The sequence below is a fragment of the Leptonotus elevatus genome, chromosome 14, assembly GCF_054856555.1.
Source record: "Leptonotus elevatus isolate MCC_2025b chromosome 14, RoL_Lele_1.0, whole genome shotgun sequence".
NCBI lineage: Eukaryota > Metazoa > Chordata > Actinopteri > Syngnathiformes > Syngnathidae > Leptonotus > Leptonotus elevatus.
The window spans coordinates 12,359,904-12,377,743 of record NC_141252.1 but is presented as its reverse complement, the minus strand read 5'-3'; the positions used below and the strand labels follow the sequence as shown (position 1 = coordinate 12,377,743).

The following is a 17,840-nucleotide window of genomic DNA, read 5'->3' as shown; positions in this document are numbered from 1 at the left end:
GCGCCTCTCTTCAGTCCGAAACCCCTCTGCGAGGATGACACATGTTTTGGAGAGGCCTATCGAACAAAGGCTAATCGTGTTTCAATCATCTTGTTGACTAGGGCAACCAGATTTTCAAAACTAAAAACAGAGACAAGACAATTTTGCTGAAAATCACACAAACAACTAATTATTACCAGGAACTATTTATAACAAATGTAATTGCTAATCAGTCTGGTGTTCTTACTTTAGCTAATGCTAAAATGCTATCTTGGTAGTCAATGCGGTCCCTATAGCCAACCTTTTTTGCTCGGTAAAGTTGTTGTGGCAAGGTAGTTACCCCTGAAAATAAAAAATGCAACATCTTGTTCTGATATTGGTGCGTCAAATAAATTATAAAATATTTCCATGTACTCCATGTAATTTGATTACGTACTAGTCATTGCTTTTTGGTGCAATGAATGAGTATTTCTATGTATTGATGAGATGTCGTACTGTATGAGTAGTCATTGAACGCAACCCGTCACTGATCTGAATATGTGACTGGGTAGCCCGTACACGCTAGCCATTGAAGTCACAGGACGGCCATCTTGCTCCTCCAATCGCTCGAGCAGACTACTGCGACGCGGGGGTTCGTGGGGAGGTGTGTGTGTGTATGTGTGTGTGTGGGTGGGGGGATGGGGGTGGGGGGTGTGGGTATTTATGTATTTTTAAATTAACAAGTGGACGGAATGTGCTGCTTTAAAGACCCCCTCTTTCTATTATCACTCAGTTCCTTAGACCCCAATATTAGATTTAGAAGAGGCATTTTTTGTTGAATTGCAGTTATAATTCTTTAATAAAAAAAATATACAAGTGTGTTACGTGTGTCATGTCTTTAAAGGGGAAGTTAACCCAATAATTTTTTTCACAATAATATATTCTATACATCCCCACTCTCTCTAAACACGGTATTCTGATTAATATTGTGTTTGTGGAATATGAATTAACCAGCAAAATCCACCTGTTTTTATTCATCTCAAGCGGCGGCCATTTTTCCGTTGACTAAAAATAACATCAGAGTTGCTCAGGGTTCAGGTAACGACCAATCAGCTTGCAAATGCCACATGACCAAACTCAGAAAACAGGTGGGTCGTGATTGGTCGTTACCTGACCCATGAGCAACTGTGATGTCATTTTCAGTCGATAGCAAGTGGCAAAATGGCCGCCTCCTGAGATGGGGAAAAAACTGGTTGTTTTTACTGCTTAGTTCATGATCCTCAAATGCAATATTAATCATAATGCTATGTTTCCACTATTTGGGGCACACACAACATATTTTTATAAATAACATTTTGGGGTTGACTTCCCCTTTCAATGACAACAAACGCACTTCCAAAAACGCTCAGCTGACATTCAGTCCGACTACATTTCCCATGATTCTTAGACACGGAAGCAGGAAGCAGCTCTCATTTCGGCATGGCATGAATGTGAAAGTAGATAAGCAATAATTTAACAGTTAAAGTCATTTTCTAAATTGGTTTATTGTACGAATTGCTATGACAACTGTGTGATTAACATACACTTGGGCCAAACAATTAGCTTGCTGACTGGAAAACCGGGATTATATCTGTGTAAAATGAGACAAAACAATGGGGCTGGCGAAATCTGCCGGGACTGGAGATACAAGTCTCAACAATGGGACTGTTGCGATTAATATTGTTGGCTAATGCCTTTCTGACAACCTTCATTCTTTTTTTTTTACATCAAATTGGACAATTAGTGAGAGGAAAAACGGGGAACAAGAGGTACCATGACCTTTCTGTTGGCTAAACATAAACGCATGCCCCATGATAGCAGTATGACGGGCCTCTTACATTAGCCAGCTGGCCCCTATCGCCCAAGCAAATAGGTCAGCGTGGTCAGGCAGCAATCTCCACATGTCACAGGAAACGGAGGCTCTCCAAGTTCCACAAGCGATGTGTCGTCAACCATCAGAGGCTTTCTGGCCTCCGCTCAGAGAGGCTGCTGAAGTGACAAGGGCTTTAAAGAGGGATGCAAGGGAGGAGAGGAGAGAGGGAGAGCCATTGGACAAGAGCACGGTTGTGTAGCAAAGGAGCTGATTATACTCACAGCAGACCAGCTTTCCTGGATGTTATGTTTGTGTTGGCGAGGATAGCGGCAGGCAGTTATGCGTTGACGCACTTATCCACAATGACATCAAATCAGGGATTAGTGAGTGCATAAAAAAATGGATCCATCTATTTTGTTATCAGTCACCATCATTGCTATTGCTCTTTTCCTGTCTACAATGTAGGTGGCACAATGACAACCGACGTCCCAGATGTGCCCGCACGCATCCGCCATCCATCTGCCAATGTAAGCACACAAACACAGCTTCAACAAACACCCGGCGACCTTTAACCACGCCAAAGCCACCTGCATACACAATCGGACACCAACAAACACAAATAAGCTCACGTTGGCGCCGCACAAAAGGCAACGCTGTGGAATGATAAGGTCCTGATAGTGTCTGCCATGTTTGACTGCGCAGCATTGACAGATTGATGGCTTTGTTGCGGGGTACGATAAAGAACAATTTGGCGGTTGGTGACAAGAGATGGAGGGTAGGATATGGTCAGTGTAGGTAGGTCCGTATCTGTAGCTTACCTTTATAGTGGAAGTCAACCATAAACATATCTTGAGAATAATATGTTATATGTGACCTCACTAGTCTAAACATAACATTCTGATTAATATGACATTTGTGGAATAAGAGATATGCAGCAAAATCCACCCATTTTTATCCATCTCAAGGGGCGGCCATTTTGCCACTTGCTGTCGACTGAAGATGACATCAATGTTGCTCAGGGCTCAGGCAACGACCAATCACAGCTCACCTGTTATCTGAAACTGAGTTGTGATTGGTTGTTACCTGAGACCTAAGCAACTGTGATGTCATTTTCACTCAACAACAAGTGGCAAAATGGCCACCTTCTGATATTGATAAAAATAAAAATAAATGCTGAATTTTGCTGCTTAACTCATATTCCCCTAATACCAGAATGTCATATTTAGACAAGTGGGGCTGCAAAGGACATATTATTGTAAAATAAATAAATGGGTTGGTTTTCCCTTTAAGTGTACAATGGCTTGGGTTGACCTAAAGGTTCTGCTGTAATACACTCGATTTAGCAAGTTAACAATATGCAATAGCAGTAAAAAAATTTAGAAAGATGACATTACCTTGGCGATGCACAACATGCAATTTCCACACAAGAAGGCTTCAGGCAGAGATGCAAACCTTGGCCCGGTAACACCAAAACTGTCAGGCAGACATGCTAACCCTTTTTACACGTTTGGGCAAAAGACACATTGCATTTTAAACTGGTGACCAGTCAGTCACAATGTACATAAACAACCATTCACACTCACATTCACACCTTCACTGAGTAGGAACTGAACCCACACTGCCTGCACCAAAGCCAGGCGAAAGTACCACTATAGTGACTAAGCATATTTGTTCAAATTAAATTAAACTAATAATTAAATTAATGATTAAATTAATGATTAAATTATATTATTATGTGCAGTGTTCCCTTGCTATATCGCGGTTCACTTTTCGCAGCCTAGTGGATTTTTTTTTTCTTTTCTTTTTTTTTTTACAGTAATGTACCTATTATATAAAATTTGGACAAGAGAGAAATGTGAGGAAATGTAAATGCCTAGATGAGAAAAGTGTATAAACTGTGTCATGAGGGGTTTTAGAGCCTTAAAACATTTATAATAAATGTAAAACATAAAGCTAACTGCTTCGCGGATTTCATTCATTGCGGGTATTTCTTTTTTTACCTAACCCCAGCGGAAAACGAGGGAACACTGTATATAGGCACAGGAGGGGAAAAAATATACAGACAGTATGTATTTATTTTTATAGCACAATAACTTCTACTATCAGTTATGAGTTCAATCAGAAGCATAATTACATTTGGAAGTGGTGGGAACTGGGAAGTAAAAAAAAAATACTTTGTTGCTGTTCTTAATATGTTTTGCTTGAGTATTTATTTTTCTGATTACATATTTGTACACCTACATTTGAAAATGTTTTGATTTTGGCCATATGATTAAAAGGGTCCGACATTACTCTATTTTCTTTTTTTACTTTACAAGATCATCTCGTGGGCCGTACATTTGACACCCTGGATTATAGCATTATGTTATTACGAGCACAACATAAATTAATTCAACTATTTTGTTTAAGTCAAGTTTTTGGGGGGGCGCGTTTTCAAAACAGGCGATTATTGACATTAAAGACATTTAAAGGAATACTTTTTACGTTTAGTATAGGCTATTACTTTACGTTTACTTGAGTAAAAGAGTAGAGGACTTCCGTATAGTCATCCTACTATTACTCAAGTAACTTTTTACTCAAGTATCTGTAGCTATACTACTCCTCGTGTGAGTACTTGTTCCACTTCTGTTCATTTCTCACTTCATGAGTTCATTGAAAGTTCTTCTTCAGTGTAGTATCATTGCGCAACAAACAGGGGTCCATGGACCGTGGTCCTCCCTTCCTTTTGGCTCCATGTGACTGGTCGGTACCGGTGTCAATCAAGGGGAGGGGTAAACCGCTAATTTCTAAATGCACGCTGTGTCAATTTGGGTTTCAGTTGCGTCCTCGTGTAAGGCTGTCAGCAGGCAGCAGCAGCAGCAGCAGCAGCAGCAGGTTCGAGGCAAGCTTTGGGAATCCTGCACGTACTTCATCACATGAGCAGTTGTACAACCTTTTCATTTGGATCGTTGTGCCACAAAGTGTGGCGGTGAGGGAAGACGGAAGACTTTGCTGTAACTTTTTTTGGTGTGCGCCGTGGCTGCTTCATCATTTGACAGTTTTAACAACACGAGATTATTTTTTGGCTCACGTTTTCTTTTTCTTTTTTAAAAATATGTTCCTCAAGAGGTCCGTTTTGCTTTTGATTGTGTTTTGTTTGGTTCGGGCGCTTGAGGCACACGAGTGCACTCCGTGCCAGCTCCGGACATGCCCCGCTAAGGCGACACAAGGCTGCGATGGTGGCCGGACCTTGGCCAAGGATCCTTGCGGCTGCTGCGAGCACTGTGCCCGCCTGGAGTGGGAGCCGTGCGGGGGGGCGGACTGGAACCTCGGCTACTGTTCCCTGGGGCTGACATGCGCTTCTGTCAACTCTACTGGACATGCCGTTATCCCTGAAATTGGGGTCTGTAAAAGTGAGTAGAACATGCATGCCATTTATGTAGTTTTAGGAATTTCAGATAGTATTTGGTAGTAGATATAGAACAGGGGGAGTACCATGAATTGCCATTTGCTTTTGCACCAACTTGCCACTTTGTGGGATCATACTTTTTTTTGGTGACCTTTTCAAAAGTTACCCTATAAGTATAATTATTAATCCTATTGGATACATTGACCCTGGTTCACACCATAATTGCATCATTGTACCTGCATGCTGCCTTTTCCATTGACACTGTAACAAAACGTTACATTTAATAGAGTTATTAGATATTTAATAGATATGAAATGTGTATCCCTTTGAGGACAAATAGGAAGTCGATATTGAAGGACAAAAAGGGGCTCGGAGTGCATGATTGTATTTGTCATTGTACAATATCTTGTCACTGAGATAATAGTCTCTCATCGTTTCAATATAGATGTAACTTCTTGGCTATAGTAAAAGAAGCTGCAATTCAATAATTAGGCAGATGATGCGGAAATTAACTCGCGTTGTACCACTATTTTGTGACAGTTGTGCTCGACAATATTTACATCAGCCAGTGAAGTCCTGGCAGTAGTGACTACTATGAGTGTGTGCCCGCTGTCAGTTTGGAGCAGCTCCACAGCTCTCTCAAGGGCTCTTCACTGCCAGCAGACTTTCCAGGTTCTATTGCTTTTTCTTTTCTTCGAGGCTTGAGTCACTCTCTAAGCGCAGAGCATGGCAATATGTTTGGCAAATTGAATTACATGCACTCTCGTCTTGGCAAGTCTTGCTGTTGAAAAACTCACAAGGTTGTCAAATGTCAATTGAGATGGGAGGAAATTAGAGGAACTGTGCAAGGGAGCGTTTTTGAAAGTTGGAGCAGTTGTTCTCTTGCCATGCTGCATTACTGTTAGGATGTGGACTTCAAAGTCATATGTGAGGTGTCAGGTTCCTCCACATCCACAATGAATCATGGAGCGATGGCTTTCCTTAAGGAAGCAAGCAACCAGACCCTCCACCTGCACTCTGTCCAGCCCCATGTGGAAGATTGAAGCGGACTGACAGCTCTCAGTGTGTGTCTGCTTTCCTTGACCCAGTCTTTCAACTGTCCCTCTGTAAGGGCAGTTGAAGTCAAGGTTCCACGGGAATTAGCAGGGGTCTCAACCCCCAGGTCATCCGGGAGACACTGCTTTGGATTGTGCCTCGTACTCGTGTTGTTTGGAGGACATCTCGTCTTCAAAACGAGGAGCTCTGGCAAGGCCAGGAGACCTAATGGCTTCCCTGATTGAGTTGTGGCTCTGGTCATGTGGCTCCAGGCTTCTCGGAGCATGCTGCTGACCCTCAAGTCACACACACGCACGCATGCAGCCCAAGGGTCTCGGTGGGGGTAAATCAACACCTCCCGGCATGTTTTCAGGGGCCACAGTAGGCAGCCTGCTCAAGACTGATCCCAGATTTCCCTCCTCAAGCTCCAAAGGTCTTAAAGTGATTAGACCTGCAATCAGCAGCAGGGGGTAAATGTTTCCACTTTCTGATCCCCTGCTCTTCTGGTCTTCTGGGTGGTCACAATGTGTTAGTGTGGACTGTGGTACCGTTGTAGTGCAGGTGTGAGGCCTTGATCAGGATGCCCTTTTTAATCTACTATCTTACATCATCTTGACTTTTTTTTTTTAAATACAAAATCCTGTTGTTTAGAGAGGATGCTGCCATTGAAATATGCTAAAAATGACCGGGTAAGTGCTTAATTAAGTGATTTCTGAAGGGATAATAAACAGAAATGATTACATTAGCCTGAGAAAAATGTTGCTCGTAAAAGAAAATACGAGTTAAGATAAATTGTCTACATGGAGTGCAGACAAAATATGCAAAATATGTGGAAGAACTGTAGCCCCTTCCGTTTGCATGCCGTGTCTTGAGTATACAACGACATACTTCGAAGGATAATCATCAGGACCTCTTGACTTATCTGTGATCTGCCTGTCAGGCAGGTGAAAAGCATCCAGTCTTCACTGCTCAATGATTTGTTTGGATGTTCTCGAGTCAAAGCGTTTACCCTCCCACATTTATTTCCCCCAACTTTGCATAGGTTGTAGCAGAATGCTAGCTTGGACGCTATGTCCTTTGCCCTCCTTCACATGCTTTTCTCCCTTCCTCCGGTATTATCTAATGTTTCAAAGACTTCCTTTTTAGCCCCCTATCAACCAGAGGGCCTCTAGAGGTCAGCTTTCTCATCCCGACTGTGGATGCCAAGACAAGTAGCCTGAGTGGCTGAGCGAGGGATCCCCCTGGGATGAAGCCACGGGCCTCGGCCAGAGTCATGCCAGGCCAGATCCCAGATAACCCGGTCAGACTAGACTGTGGTCAGGCAGGCTTTGCATAAACAATGTCCAGTCTTTCATTGACTGTTTGGACTCGCTCGGCTCTACCCTTATCCAAGTGCCATAGAACGACACCCGCCCAATACGGACGGGCAGCTTTGTTACCAACCATTTCATAACAAAACACCTTACCAGTGACAGGAATATGGAAAAATGTTGAGATGAGGTTTATTGAAAGGACTTCTTTTGCTTGCTGCCTGGGAGCGCTATTAACAGCACAGACTAACTCAGGTTAAATAAAGGTAACATTGCCTCCTCGTTAGCATCCGTCATCACTCAGGAATCAGCAACACAACCATCCGGACCGTGCGGAAAGAGCTTTAAAATATGCTTGCGTTCATTGTCACAATGTCTACATTCAATATTCAATATGCATTCAATATTCGGGTTAAGGTCAAAATTCCGGTTTCGGAAACATTTGTGATAGCCCGTTGGGCAGAGTTAATACCATTTACATATCCCAATCTGAACCACAAAGCACGGGCAACTTCGTTATGCAAATAGAGGTCCTTTCTGCTTTAAACGATTAATAAAATGCATTATATTCATGTCACTCACCACACTAATAAAGGTAGTCGGTTTCCTCCTCGCTCCAAAAGTGAGCTGCTGTGTTGCGTCGCCATGTTTGTTTACCTCTGCTTGTGTATTTCTGGTGGGTCGAGCGTGAGACGCACAAACTTATTTATATACATGCATGTAAATGTATAATCACACTGTGGCATTTTTTTTTTTTTGCTGCAGAGACAGAAAATAACATGAAAACATAGCGGACAAATCAATGTATTCAAGTTTGGCACGATTAGCAAGTGGCAAAGTAAGATGGCCGCTGTAAACACAAAAAAACAAAACAAGATTCCTTTTGAACAGAACAAGAAGGTACCACGATTATATTTGTATGATCGAACTGGATTAGAGAAGGGATAATCCTGCAATCATTATTTTGATATTAAGAAAAAAAGCATATTCGGGTTTTGAAAGGGTTATTGACTGTCAGATAACTATTATCAGATAACGGCAATACAACTGTAACTGAGAATAAATAGAATTCTTAGTATTGAAGGCTATTTAAAGTGAGAATTTTACAACGGTATGCATTCCAACTCTTGGGAGAAGAAAGCCAGAGAGTTAAAATAAACCCAAATTGTGCTTCATCGTGGTTTTAATGAGGCATGGGAGCCACATGCTTGGGAAAGTGTCACACTTTGTCTCATCCTGTTTACTCCGTTGCCGTTCTTGTTGATCTTTGACAACTATGAAGAAGCGTAAATTGATGTATGCAGTAGTCTTTAGTCATGCATTCATAGGAAAGGAACACTATGCCTAACGTGTATGTGAGGACCCTCTAATCCTGCCATTTTCGGTGGGGATATTCAGTAATGTGGCTCATCACTCAGTCAGTCGCTCATAGTATTGGCTTAGCCTGAATGCGCCATCGTGGAAGAGGCGTGCCTGGCAAAAGAACGGTAGCTGGTGTAATGAGGTTGGTGCAAGTGGCCTTGGTATAAAGGGAGGCGTTTCTAGGAAGCAGAAAGGATTCACTCGCTGGGGGTGCACCATGCTGCGGAACAAAAGCGAGAGAATGGGTTCAATGGTTGGAGTAGCATGGCACAAGAAGGGGGAAAAGGAAGGGCAGCCCGGAATTACACTTGACACTTCACTAACTGTTGAGCTGTAAAATGTAGCAATTTACAACAACAAAAACAAGCAAATTATGTCTAGTAAACTGTGAGTGAAATTACATAATCATTACGTTAACATGCATTCAAGAACCCTTTCAAAATATGAATATTGGCAATATTAAGGTTTTTATAAGCCCCAACAAGACCCTTGGGTTACCTCTTTTATAACCTGAATACTTGGTCACATAAACGTGTCTCGGGGTATCTCCTATGAATGAAACTTTGGTTTGTGTTCTGAGCATGCTCTATTTGCAAGGAATCTTGAGCTGCGCGGCGGCCATCTTGCGTTGCCACTCGCTGAACAAGCCAACCTTTTAATACATTGATTTCTCCGCGGCATTTTCACATTATTTTCTGTCTCTGCGGCGAAAATGTAGCGTGTAAATATACACACACACACAGTGCGCGTTCGAAAATACGGTCTGAAGTCTCAAGTCTGTGCTCTGCACTGAGAGTGCGTATGTTCAGAGAGGCAAAGTGCGCTCTGCTCTCGTTGATTTCTCAACGCACCAGCCTCTTTTGCTAGCAAGACTACTACTTGTGTTTTGTTTACAACTCGACTGTAGTAGTCAATTCGCTAGCCAACACAGCTAGCTTGCGTCAACGTTAGCCAGCCTAACAACCACCACCTTAAGAAAAGCCCCAGATTTAGCACCATTAAATTAAACTGCAAACTTCTAAAAAAAAAAAAAAAAGTTCATAACATACCAACTTGAGAAATATCCACGCTACACCCGCTGGGCCACAACCGATATGAATATAATTCCTTTTGTTGACCCAAGTTAAAAGTGGAAATGACGTCCATTTGTGTAATGACCTTCCGTGCGTTGTGGTTTAGAATGTATGCGGGTCTTGCAGGAGTAAATCTGTCCACTCACACTTGTAAACATGTTATCCCAAATGTTACTGAAACTGCAATTTTGACCTTAACCTGAATAAAGACTGCATGTAAACGTAGCCAGTGACAACAGCTTATCATTAACCCATTCACGCTGGACTTTTATAGCATCATTACAAACCAGAACCTTTTTTTTTTTGCTGCAAAGGAAACTAATACTTACCCTTATGAGACACACTTGTGTCAATTACAGCTCAACAAATGAGCAATTCGCTCAAGTGACAACGGTCCTGACCCCTCATCCCTTTTCTACCCAACTCTCATCTGCAGTGCTTCCGGACCATCCAGAAGCCGGCCTGGAAGACGAGCGATGCCCACTGATGACGGGCTGCGACAGAGAAGAAGGTCAGTGTGTTTGTGACGCCAGACACACCTGCTTGGGATCTTTCACCTACCCAGACCAGGAGACCTGCTTGAAGGCCCATTCAGGTGAGCAACCCATCCCGTTTCGCAGTAAAGTAGTTTTCAGAACAGATCCGTAACAGTCTAAGACATAGGTGTCAAACTCCGGTCCTGGAGGGCCTCGGTCCTGCAGGTTTTGGATGTTTCCGTTCTCCAACACAGCTGATATATGATCAGCTCCTCAGCAAGCTCTGCATAAGCCTGATAACGATCCTGCTGATTGGAATCAGCTTGTGTTGGAAGAGGGAAACCTCCAAAACCTGCAGGACTGTGGCCCTCCAGGACTGGAGTTTGACACCCATGGTCTAAGAGGTTGTAATCCTTAACAGATGTTGCTCAGATGTGACTAACGCTACTTAGATATCGTAGTGATGACACACACGTTAAGACTTCTGGTTTCTTGTGACTCATCGATGACTGTTATGCTGCTTCATGGCTGGCGTTTATCCAGAGGGTCGGAAGCAAGAGCAAGCAAGACACAGGCAGAAGTATGTGGGACCGTCCAACCCGGCCTGCATGTTCTCTGGATGTAACCTGACCACTGGCGGCTGCGTGTGCGAGTCGCAGAGCTGCAGCCACCACTTTGCCTACATCAACCGCAGCCAGTGCAAAGAAGCTGCAGGTAACCTTCAGCTTGATTTTTTTTTGCCAATTCCTGTCAAATGGAAATGACATCACAGTTGTTCAGGTTTTCTGAGTTTGGCCATGTGACGTTCACAAGCTGAGGAGCTGTGATGTCATTTTCAGTTGACAGCAAATGGCAAAATGGCCGCCAGATGGATAAAAACGGTTGGATTTTGCTGCTTAATTCATATTCCACAAAACCAGTATTAATCTAAATATCGTGTTTAGACTTGAAAGTAAAACTTATTGTAGAGTGTGTGACTAGAAGAGGTTATTATATTGTTGTTTTTTTACACTTAAAAATGTTACATTTGCTACGGAGCTCAGTGAAGACTGAGTGAAAACAAAACAAACCTTTATTTTGTGACTCACAGTTCATAGTGGTCGTTTGTTCCCCCGGGAAGTTATGGTCGTCAAAAGCACCATCATTAAAACCTGTAGTGACAATGAAAGAACTTTCATCCCAAAGCCCAACTGATGACAGTTTCAGCTCACACCAGCGAAAAGGGTAAACAACATTTTTCAGCGGCTTATGACACACACACACGCACTCAGACACTTTTATGGCCTCTCATTAAAAGGCAAATGCGCTTCCTTGCAGCTACTGTACATATTGTATATTGTATGTGCGTATATGAACCCGTGTGTCTGTGTTTATACACGTGAGTGATAATTATCCAGTCTGTCGCTGCGCCCCAGCCAGACATTTTCCTTTGTCTGCCATCAAGAGGTACTTCCTCTTGCAACCACACCAGAACGTCACGGTTGAAAGTCTGTTTGCTGCCTCTTGTGAGTGCCAATAGTGCCCGAATCCATGATTTTGTTCATTTATTTGAGTAAAGAAATGTAACCTAAAAGCTGCCCTTTTACCCCAGACATTTTTATCTTGACAATAATAATAAACATTACTCTTCTAGATAACTCCAACCAAAAATAAGGTGATATCACGGTATTACAATTACAGCTCTAAAATGACCATTTTGAAACATTTGGGTAAATAAAAACACATTTTTTTTTGTTGACATGCTGAGTAGGAGGAGGAAAAAAAATAGTTGGAGGCAATTACCTTCAAAGAGGCGTCTCATTTAAGCAACTCTGCAAGCAGCCAATCACGTTGTGCTCTGCGTAGAAGTCCCCTAAAAAAAAAGAAGAAGAGCTCATTACCAGTTACCATGTCCAGTATTAGCTGTGACTTGACTTTTTAGAACCACGGTAAACCGCCAAACCGGTAATTGGCCAATGACTATTTCCAACCTTTATTGAACCAAGGCACATATTTCACATTCGAAAAATCTCACAACACAAGCACCCAACAAAAATCTGACAAAAAACATACACGTACTGAAATAATGATCAGTTAAACACACCTATTCTGTTGAAGACATTTCAACAACAGGTGGTTACATGCTACAGGTTAATAATGAACTATTCCACTAGATGGCAGAAGGTTCAATTAACCGTTAATTGAACCTTCTGCCATCTAGTGGAACTTGGGAGAGCATTAAATTGTCCTGCCTGTTACGTCACTGGCATAAATAAACAATTAAACAAACTTGCTTAAAATGACTGATTTCTGTCAAGTATTGAAATCAAATGATCCTTACATTACTTCAAAGTGTTGCACACAAAATGTTATTTATAATACAAGTAATAGAATAGCCCTTTTTAAACTTGTTAGTGTGTTTTGACACTTTCCCTCATTTCTTTACGCCGTAGCGATCCGTCATAATATTGCAACTTCGCTGCCGCCAGCGCTCAGTGACATTGTACTGTATTTTCGCTGCAATCTTGTTCTCCGCTGGTTTACAAATTGCTGATGTAATGTGGATGCAAACATTTGAACCGGGGCGACACGGTGAGAAGACACACTCCCTCATGTCCGGGACTAAAGAGGACGTGATGAGTGTAAAGGAGAGGAGGGGGGAGGAGGGGGTGGGGGTGCATGCAGGCGATGTAAGATAGGAAATCACGGGTAAAAGCAAACATTTTGATGAGGTTTTTCTGTCAGGCCTGTCGCTTAGACGGGTGGTGTTGGGTCATTTTACACTCAAGGAGAGTGTATGTGTAATTCCTGATAAGGTCTTGGTCTGCTATTTGGAAGGAATTCCCCTTCTTTTTCTTGCTGATATGAAGAAGCACAAACAATGTTTAGAGAAGTCATACAATTGGCGGCACATAATAATAGAGCCTTATCAGCCTTTCACAGATAGCAGTATGAGCAAATATACACTTTAAAGTAACAACACACACTGATACAATCCCATGTGGATTTCCCAGTTTGTTGTTCAGATTTAATACCTAATCATCATGCATTTCATATTACGAGAATGTTGAGCATAAACCTTATACCTACTGGCCACAACATTACGTGCACCTTCCCAATTAAACAAATACATATACCAATTCTGAACTTAGAAAGATATAAATGCTTGCCTTTGATCGACACGCTAAGAGAGGTGTTAATTCAAATATACAGTATGTGTATTCTGGAGTGTTTCTAATGTATTGCTGCTATGTAGCTCAATGAGGTACAGCCTTGCAAACTGTAACTACAATAAACATCCATCCATCCATCCACTTTCAATACAGCTTGTACGCATTACGTTCACAGGCCACATACTGACAACCAGTCTTTCACATTTACACCTATTTAGAGTCTTCAAATAACCTAACGTGCATGTTTTTTGGAATGAGGGCGGAAGCCAGACTAAGTGGAGAAAATCCATTCAAGCGCAGGGCATGCAACGTCCAACTTGGAATCGCTCAACTGTTAGTTAGTTAGTCTTACTTGGCTAGTTAGTTAGCTAACTTACTCAAGTAAGTTAAGTAAATTTAGTAAGTAAAGTTAGTAAACTAACTTAAAAGTAAGTTGGTTAGTTAACTAGTTTAGCTTTGTTAGTTAACTTGTTTAGCTTCGTTAGCTAATTAAGTTAGTTTACTTATTAACTTAGTTACAGTAATTTCTGGACTATAAGCCGCTACTTTTTTCACTTGCACTCAACCCTGCGGCTAATACAAAGGTGCGGCTTATCCATCAGATCACAAGGGGGCGCACTATAAAGGAAACGCAAGAGCGTCAGGCAGAGCAAAACAAACCAAGTGAGCCCAAATACAGTAGGAGGGACAGAACCAGAGCGAGGCAATTTGCGCCCTCATTATGGAAAAGAAAGTAGCAGGAACCTGGTGCAGTAACATAAAAACACCTGCGGATTACAGTCAGGTGCGCCTTATAGTCCAGAAATGACTGTAGTTAGTTAGTTAACTTACTTAAGTAATATATGTAAATTAAGTAAGAAAATAAGTAAAGTTTGTAACGTAACTTTAAAGTTAGCTAGCTTTAATAAGTAAAGTAAACTAACCTCTTCTCATCGGATGGACTGCTGCTGGCTGCTGGAGGTAGTGGAAGGTAGGAAGTTTAGTGTACAGAGGAATGAGTGAAATGGGGTTAAACACAATGTAAAGCAAATTATTATTCAGGTTGACTTGCTCACGGTCTCAAAACAATTATTACAAAAATAGTGTAGTGAAGATGAGTTATTTCAGTTTTTTTTCCACATCAGATTAAGAGAATCACACAAAGAGGGGAAGCAAACCAGATTTCTATTAGGGTTTAAATGGACTTTAACTTGTATAGCGCCTTTCTACCTTGGGTATTCAAAGCGCTTTGACACTGTCTCCTCATTCAGCTATGGGGCTGGGGTCCATATATTGCTCATTAAATGCTCAAGGACACTTCGACATGCTCACAAGGGCTGAGAATCAAACCCGCAACCTTCAGGTTGGGAGACGACCACTCTACCATTTGAGCTATGACGCCGAAGTACTCATCATTGGCTGTACATCATCATGTATAGGGCAGGACCTGTTCGCAGGTGATGCTCAGACCCACAGCTTCTGGCCATGGTCTCAATTTCCCCACACGGCATCCTGCTCCGTCGGCCTCACACTTGCTCGTACACATAGTACAAACAATGCCAACCCTCCCAGCTGTAACCTCTTGTTAGGCATGATGCCAGACCCCTACAGTTTTACACTAGAGACGGCCTGATGTGTCCCCATTGTGGCGCAACTTTATTAAACCTTAGGACAGACCAGAAACCCACAGAGGGCAGCTGGACTGAGACAGCTTTGTTCTGTGCTGACTTGCTTCCAAAGTCAGTTGGTGAACAAAACTTGCTTTGTGCACTTTTTCCATGAGTAAACGGAGGCTGTCAACACAAGTCTCCTCTGCCTGGTTGAAGCGCTCTGGTTTGGGGAAAGACTGCTCGCCTTGTGCCCTGGTTGGGAGTGAAGAAAAAAAACATTTAGAAAGGAGATGTTTTTCTTTCTTCAATGAGCTGCTGAGATGCCAGAAATACGCATTGTTGACAAAAGAGCTCATTCTGTGGTAATGGCGCAATTTTCTTATCCTAGCTCCTTCAAGGCTAGCGTCAGATATCTTTGTGCATGCCTGTAAATTAGGGACAGGTTCATTTTTTAATTCTTGCTGATTATGTTCTGGCCTAATGTTTTCTTTTTTTTGCCACTATGGTGTTGGAACAAAGGCACCAAACGTGATTTTGGTTGAAGCACTTAATCAAGCATACCAAATCAGGCCTTTTGTGTTCGTGCAAACTGGAGTATGGCCACCATTATAATACAAAGATTGGTTCTAATTACACCCATCCATGCTCAGTGAGAAAACACAAACATCACAAAATCCATTTGCTGTTGACTTTTCCCATCCTCTATTGTGTTTGAAAATGTGCAGCCAGAAAATTATATTAATTAGTCGTGCAAGGGACGGACGGTTTTGCAAATGGATTCTATTTATTCTGGTCATTTGAATGACAATAGTGTGTCTGACAGCTGCTTTTCCCAGTGCACTCTAACCTCAGCCATTATCAGCGTGAAAGAGTGATCAACATTCTCTCCGAGACATACAATACATGGAAAGTGTTTTTCAGTGCAGAGCGAGAGCATTTTCTATGACTTGTGCCACATGAGGTTTTCATATGCAAAACCTTGAAATGATGTGTGGCAGACGGAGTTAGAAGAACTCATTGTCGGTAATCCAATCACAGTGACTAAGACGTTTATTCAACTCCACTTTAGGAATAAGGCCAAAAGTCATTGAATACAGGGCTTTCCCCAGAATTTCTATGACTCCATTTAATGAGTTTTGTGACAGTCCTCACTATTCCCATGCTGCCCGAATAAATGGTACAGTGAAAATAAATCATGCTCCTGCTCTATTTATCAAAGGCAAAATCAAATAAATGTGCTTTCCCAATCTTCAATTTCATCTTTCAGTCCCTTCCACAACAATTTAAATACAGCAGTCGACGTGACTGTGCAATGCGACTAGACCATCTTAATTTATGGCTGGAGTGATTGTGGATCAACTTTGGTTGTAGGTTCTAGTTTATCAAGGTTCTGAGCAGGACATTTTTTCACTCTCCCATTCTGTTGTCCTATTTCGTTGGCAAAGTTCGGAGGGCCTCTGGTAGTTCTTTAAATATCAGGGATGAGGCATATCATCAGATGGAGTCATGTTGCACCATGGAGCCAACAGTTGGGGCATGCTCCAGTCTGGGATGCTCATCACGAACTGGAAATGCAACCAAAAGACTTACAAAATTTCACACAATGTCAATGTGTGGGATTTAACTTCATTCACAAACCATATAGTGTAGTGCAGGCAAATATTGTCAAGTACGTCCCATCACTAAATCCGAATCCAGATTTTAACGCCATTGTCTATTGACACATTCCAGTCTTTACAAAGTCAGTAAGGATTTAGCAATGACTGGATTTTTCCTTAACCATCATCTCTGCTCTAGCTGCTACTGCAGATTTCCTTTCAACGTCCAAAGTGTTTATGTGCCGTATGTTCAGGAGCGGATCTGTGAAATTGCTTCATGAAGTGATTGACAATTAGAGGACAGAATATGAGTCTGTGCTCCCAATCCTCTCTGCCAGTGCTGTATACATTTCTGTAGTACTAAGAACCAGAATAGATGTGATGGTTGGGGTAATCCAATCTTGGTAGGGTAGATTCTTTTCTCGAACAATGTTGGTACAGAGAGACCTTCCACTTTTCTTTTCCTGAACAGCCTCCAAAATATACCCTTGCAGCCCCTTTGCCCAGATTTGCAGTGGCCCTGCATGCATCCATCTCCCCCTTAACAAGGGGTATCAGAGCTATTATGTTGGCTCTGGTGAATGTATAGACCAACACATGCCAAGTGAAGCGAAGTAGGGAGAAGAAGAAAAGCTCTGTTGAGGAGTTGTTTGGATTGTGATCCAGTCCAGTCATGCTGGGTGGGATCCGAGACCCCTTTGACGGAGTTTACAAGGGCCTTGTCACGTTTAAAGTAGCACCCTCGTTTCCCTGACCGTAAAGCTGTCACAGAATGAAGTGAGGATCTAATGACTGTGTGTAGGGTTTGTGTTGGATGGCGGTGTGAAGTTGGGTTTTTTAGCCGTAATAGGAGTAGCGTCTTTGTAAAGTCGCTGGACTGAGTATGAGGTGTGAGGTAGCCAACATGCCACACGTTTGTACTGATAATGCAAGTTCACAAGCAGCTCTTGCGTTCCTACCTTTGTCATTTGATCAGAGTGGGTATGTCTGTTCGTATGGTCATTATTTGGTCTCCAACTCCCTGTGTAGAGTGATGTATGAATTTGG

At 42.2% G+C, this 17,840-nt stretch overlaps 1 protein-coding gene across 1 annotated transcript in view; it reads left to right on the top strand.

Moving 5' to 3' along the window:
* The first annotated feature begins 4,633 nt into the window (after positions 1 to 4,633).
* LOC147163021 (cysteine-rich motor neuron 1 protein) overlaps positions 4,634 to 17,840 on the top strand; it is a 34,833-nt gene continuing 21,626 nt past the window's right edge. Inside the window, exons 1-3 of the mRNA XM_086094430.1 lie at positions 4,634 to 5,202; positions 10,415 to 10,573; positions 10,998 to 11,168. Coding sequence (XP_085950556.1) covers positions 4,905 to 5,202; positions 10,415 to 10,573; positions 10,998 to 11,168 — 628 coding nt within the window. The 5' untranslated portion in view covers positions 4,634 to 4,904. The remainder of the gene's footprint in view (positions 5,203 to 10,414; positions 10,574 to 10,997; positions 11,169 to 17,840) is intronic.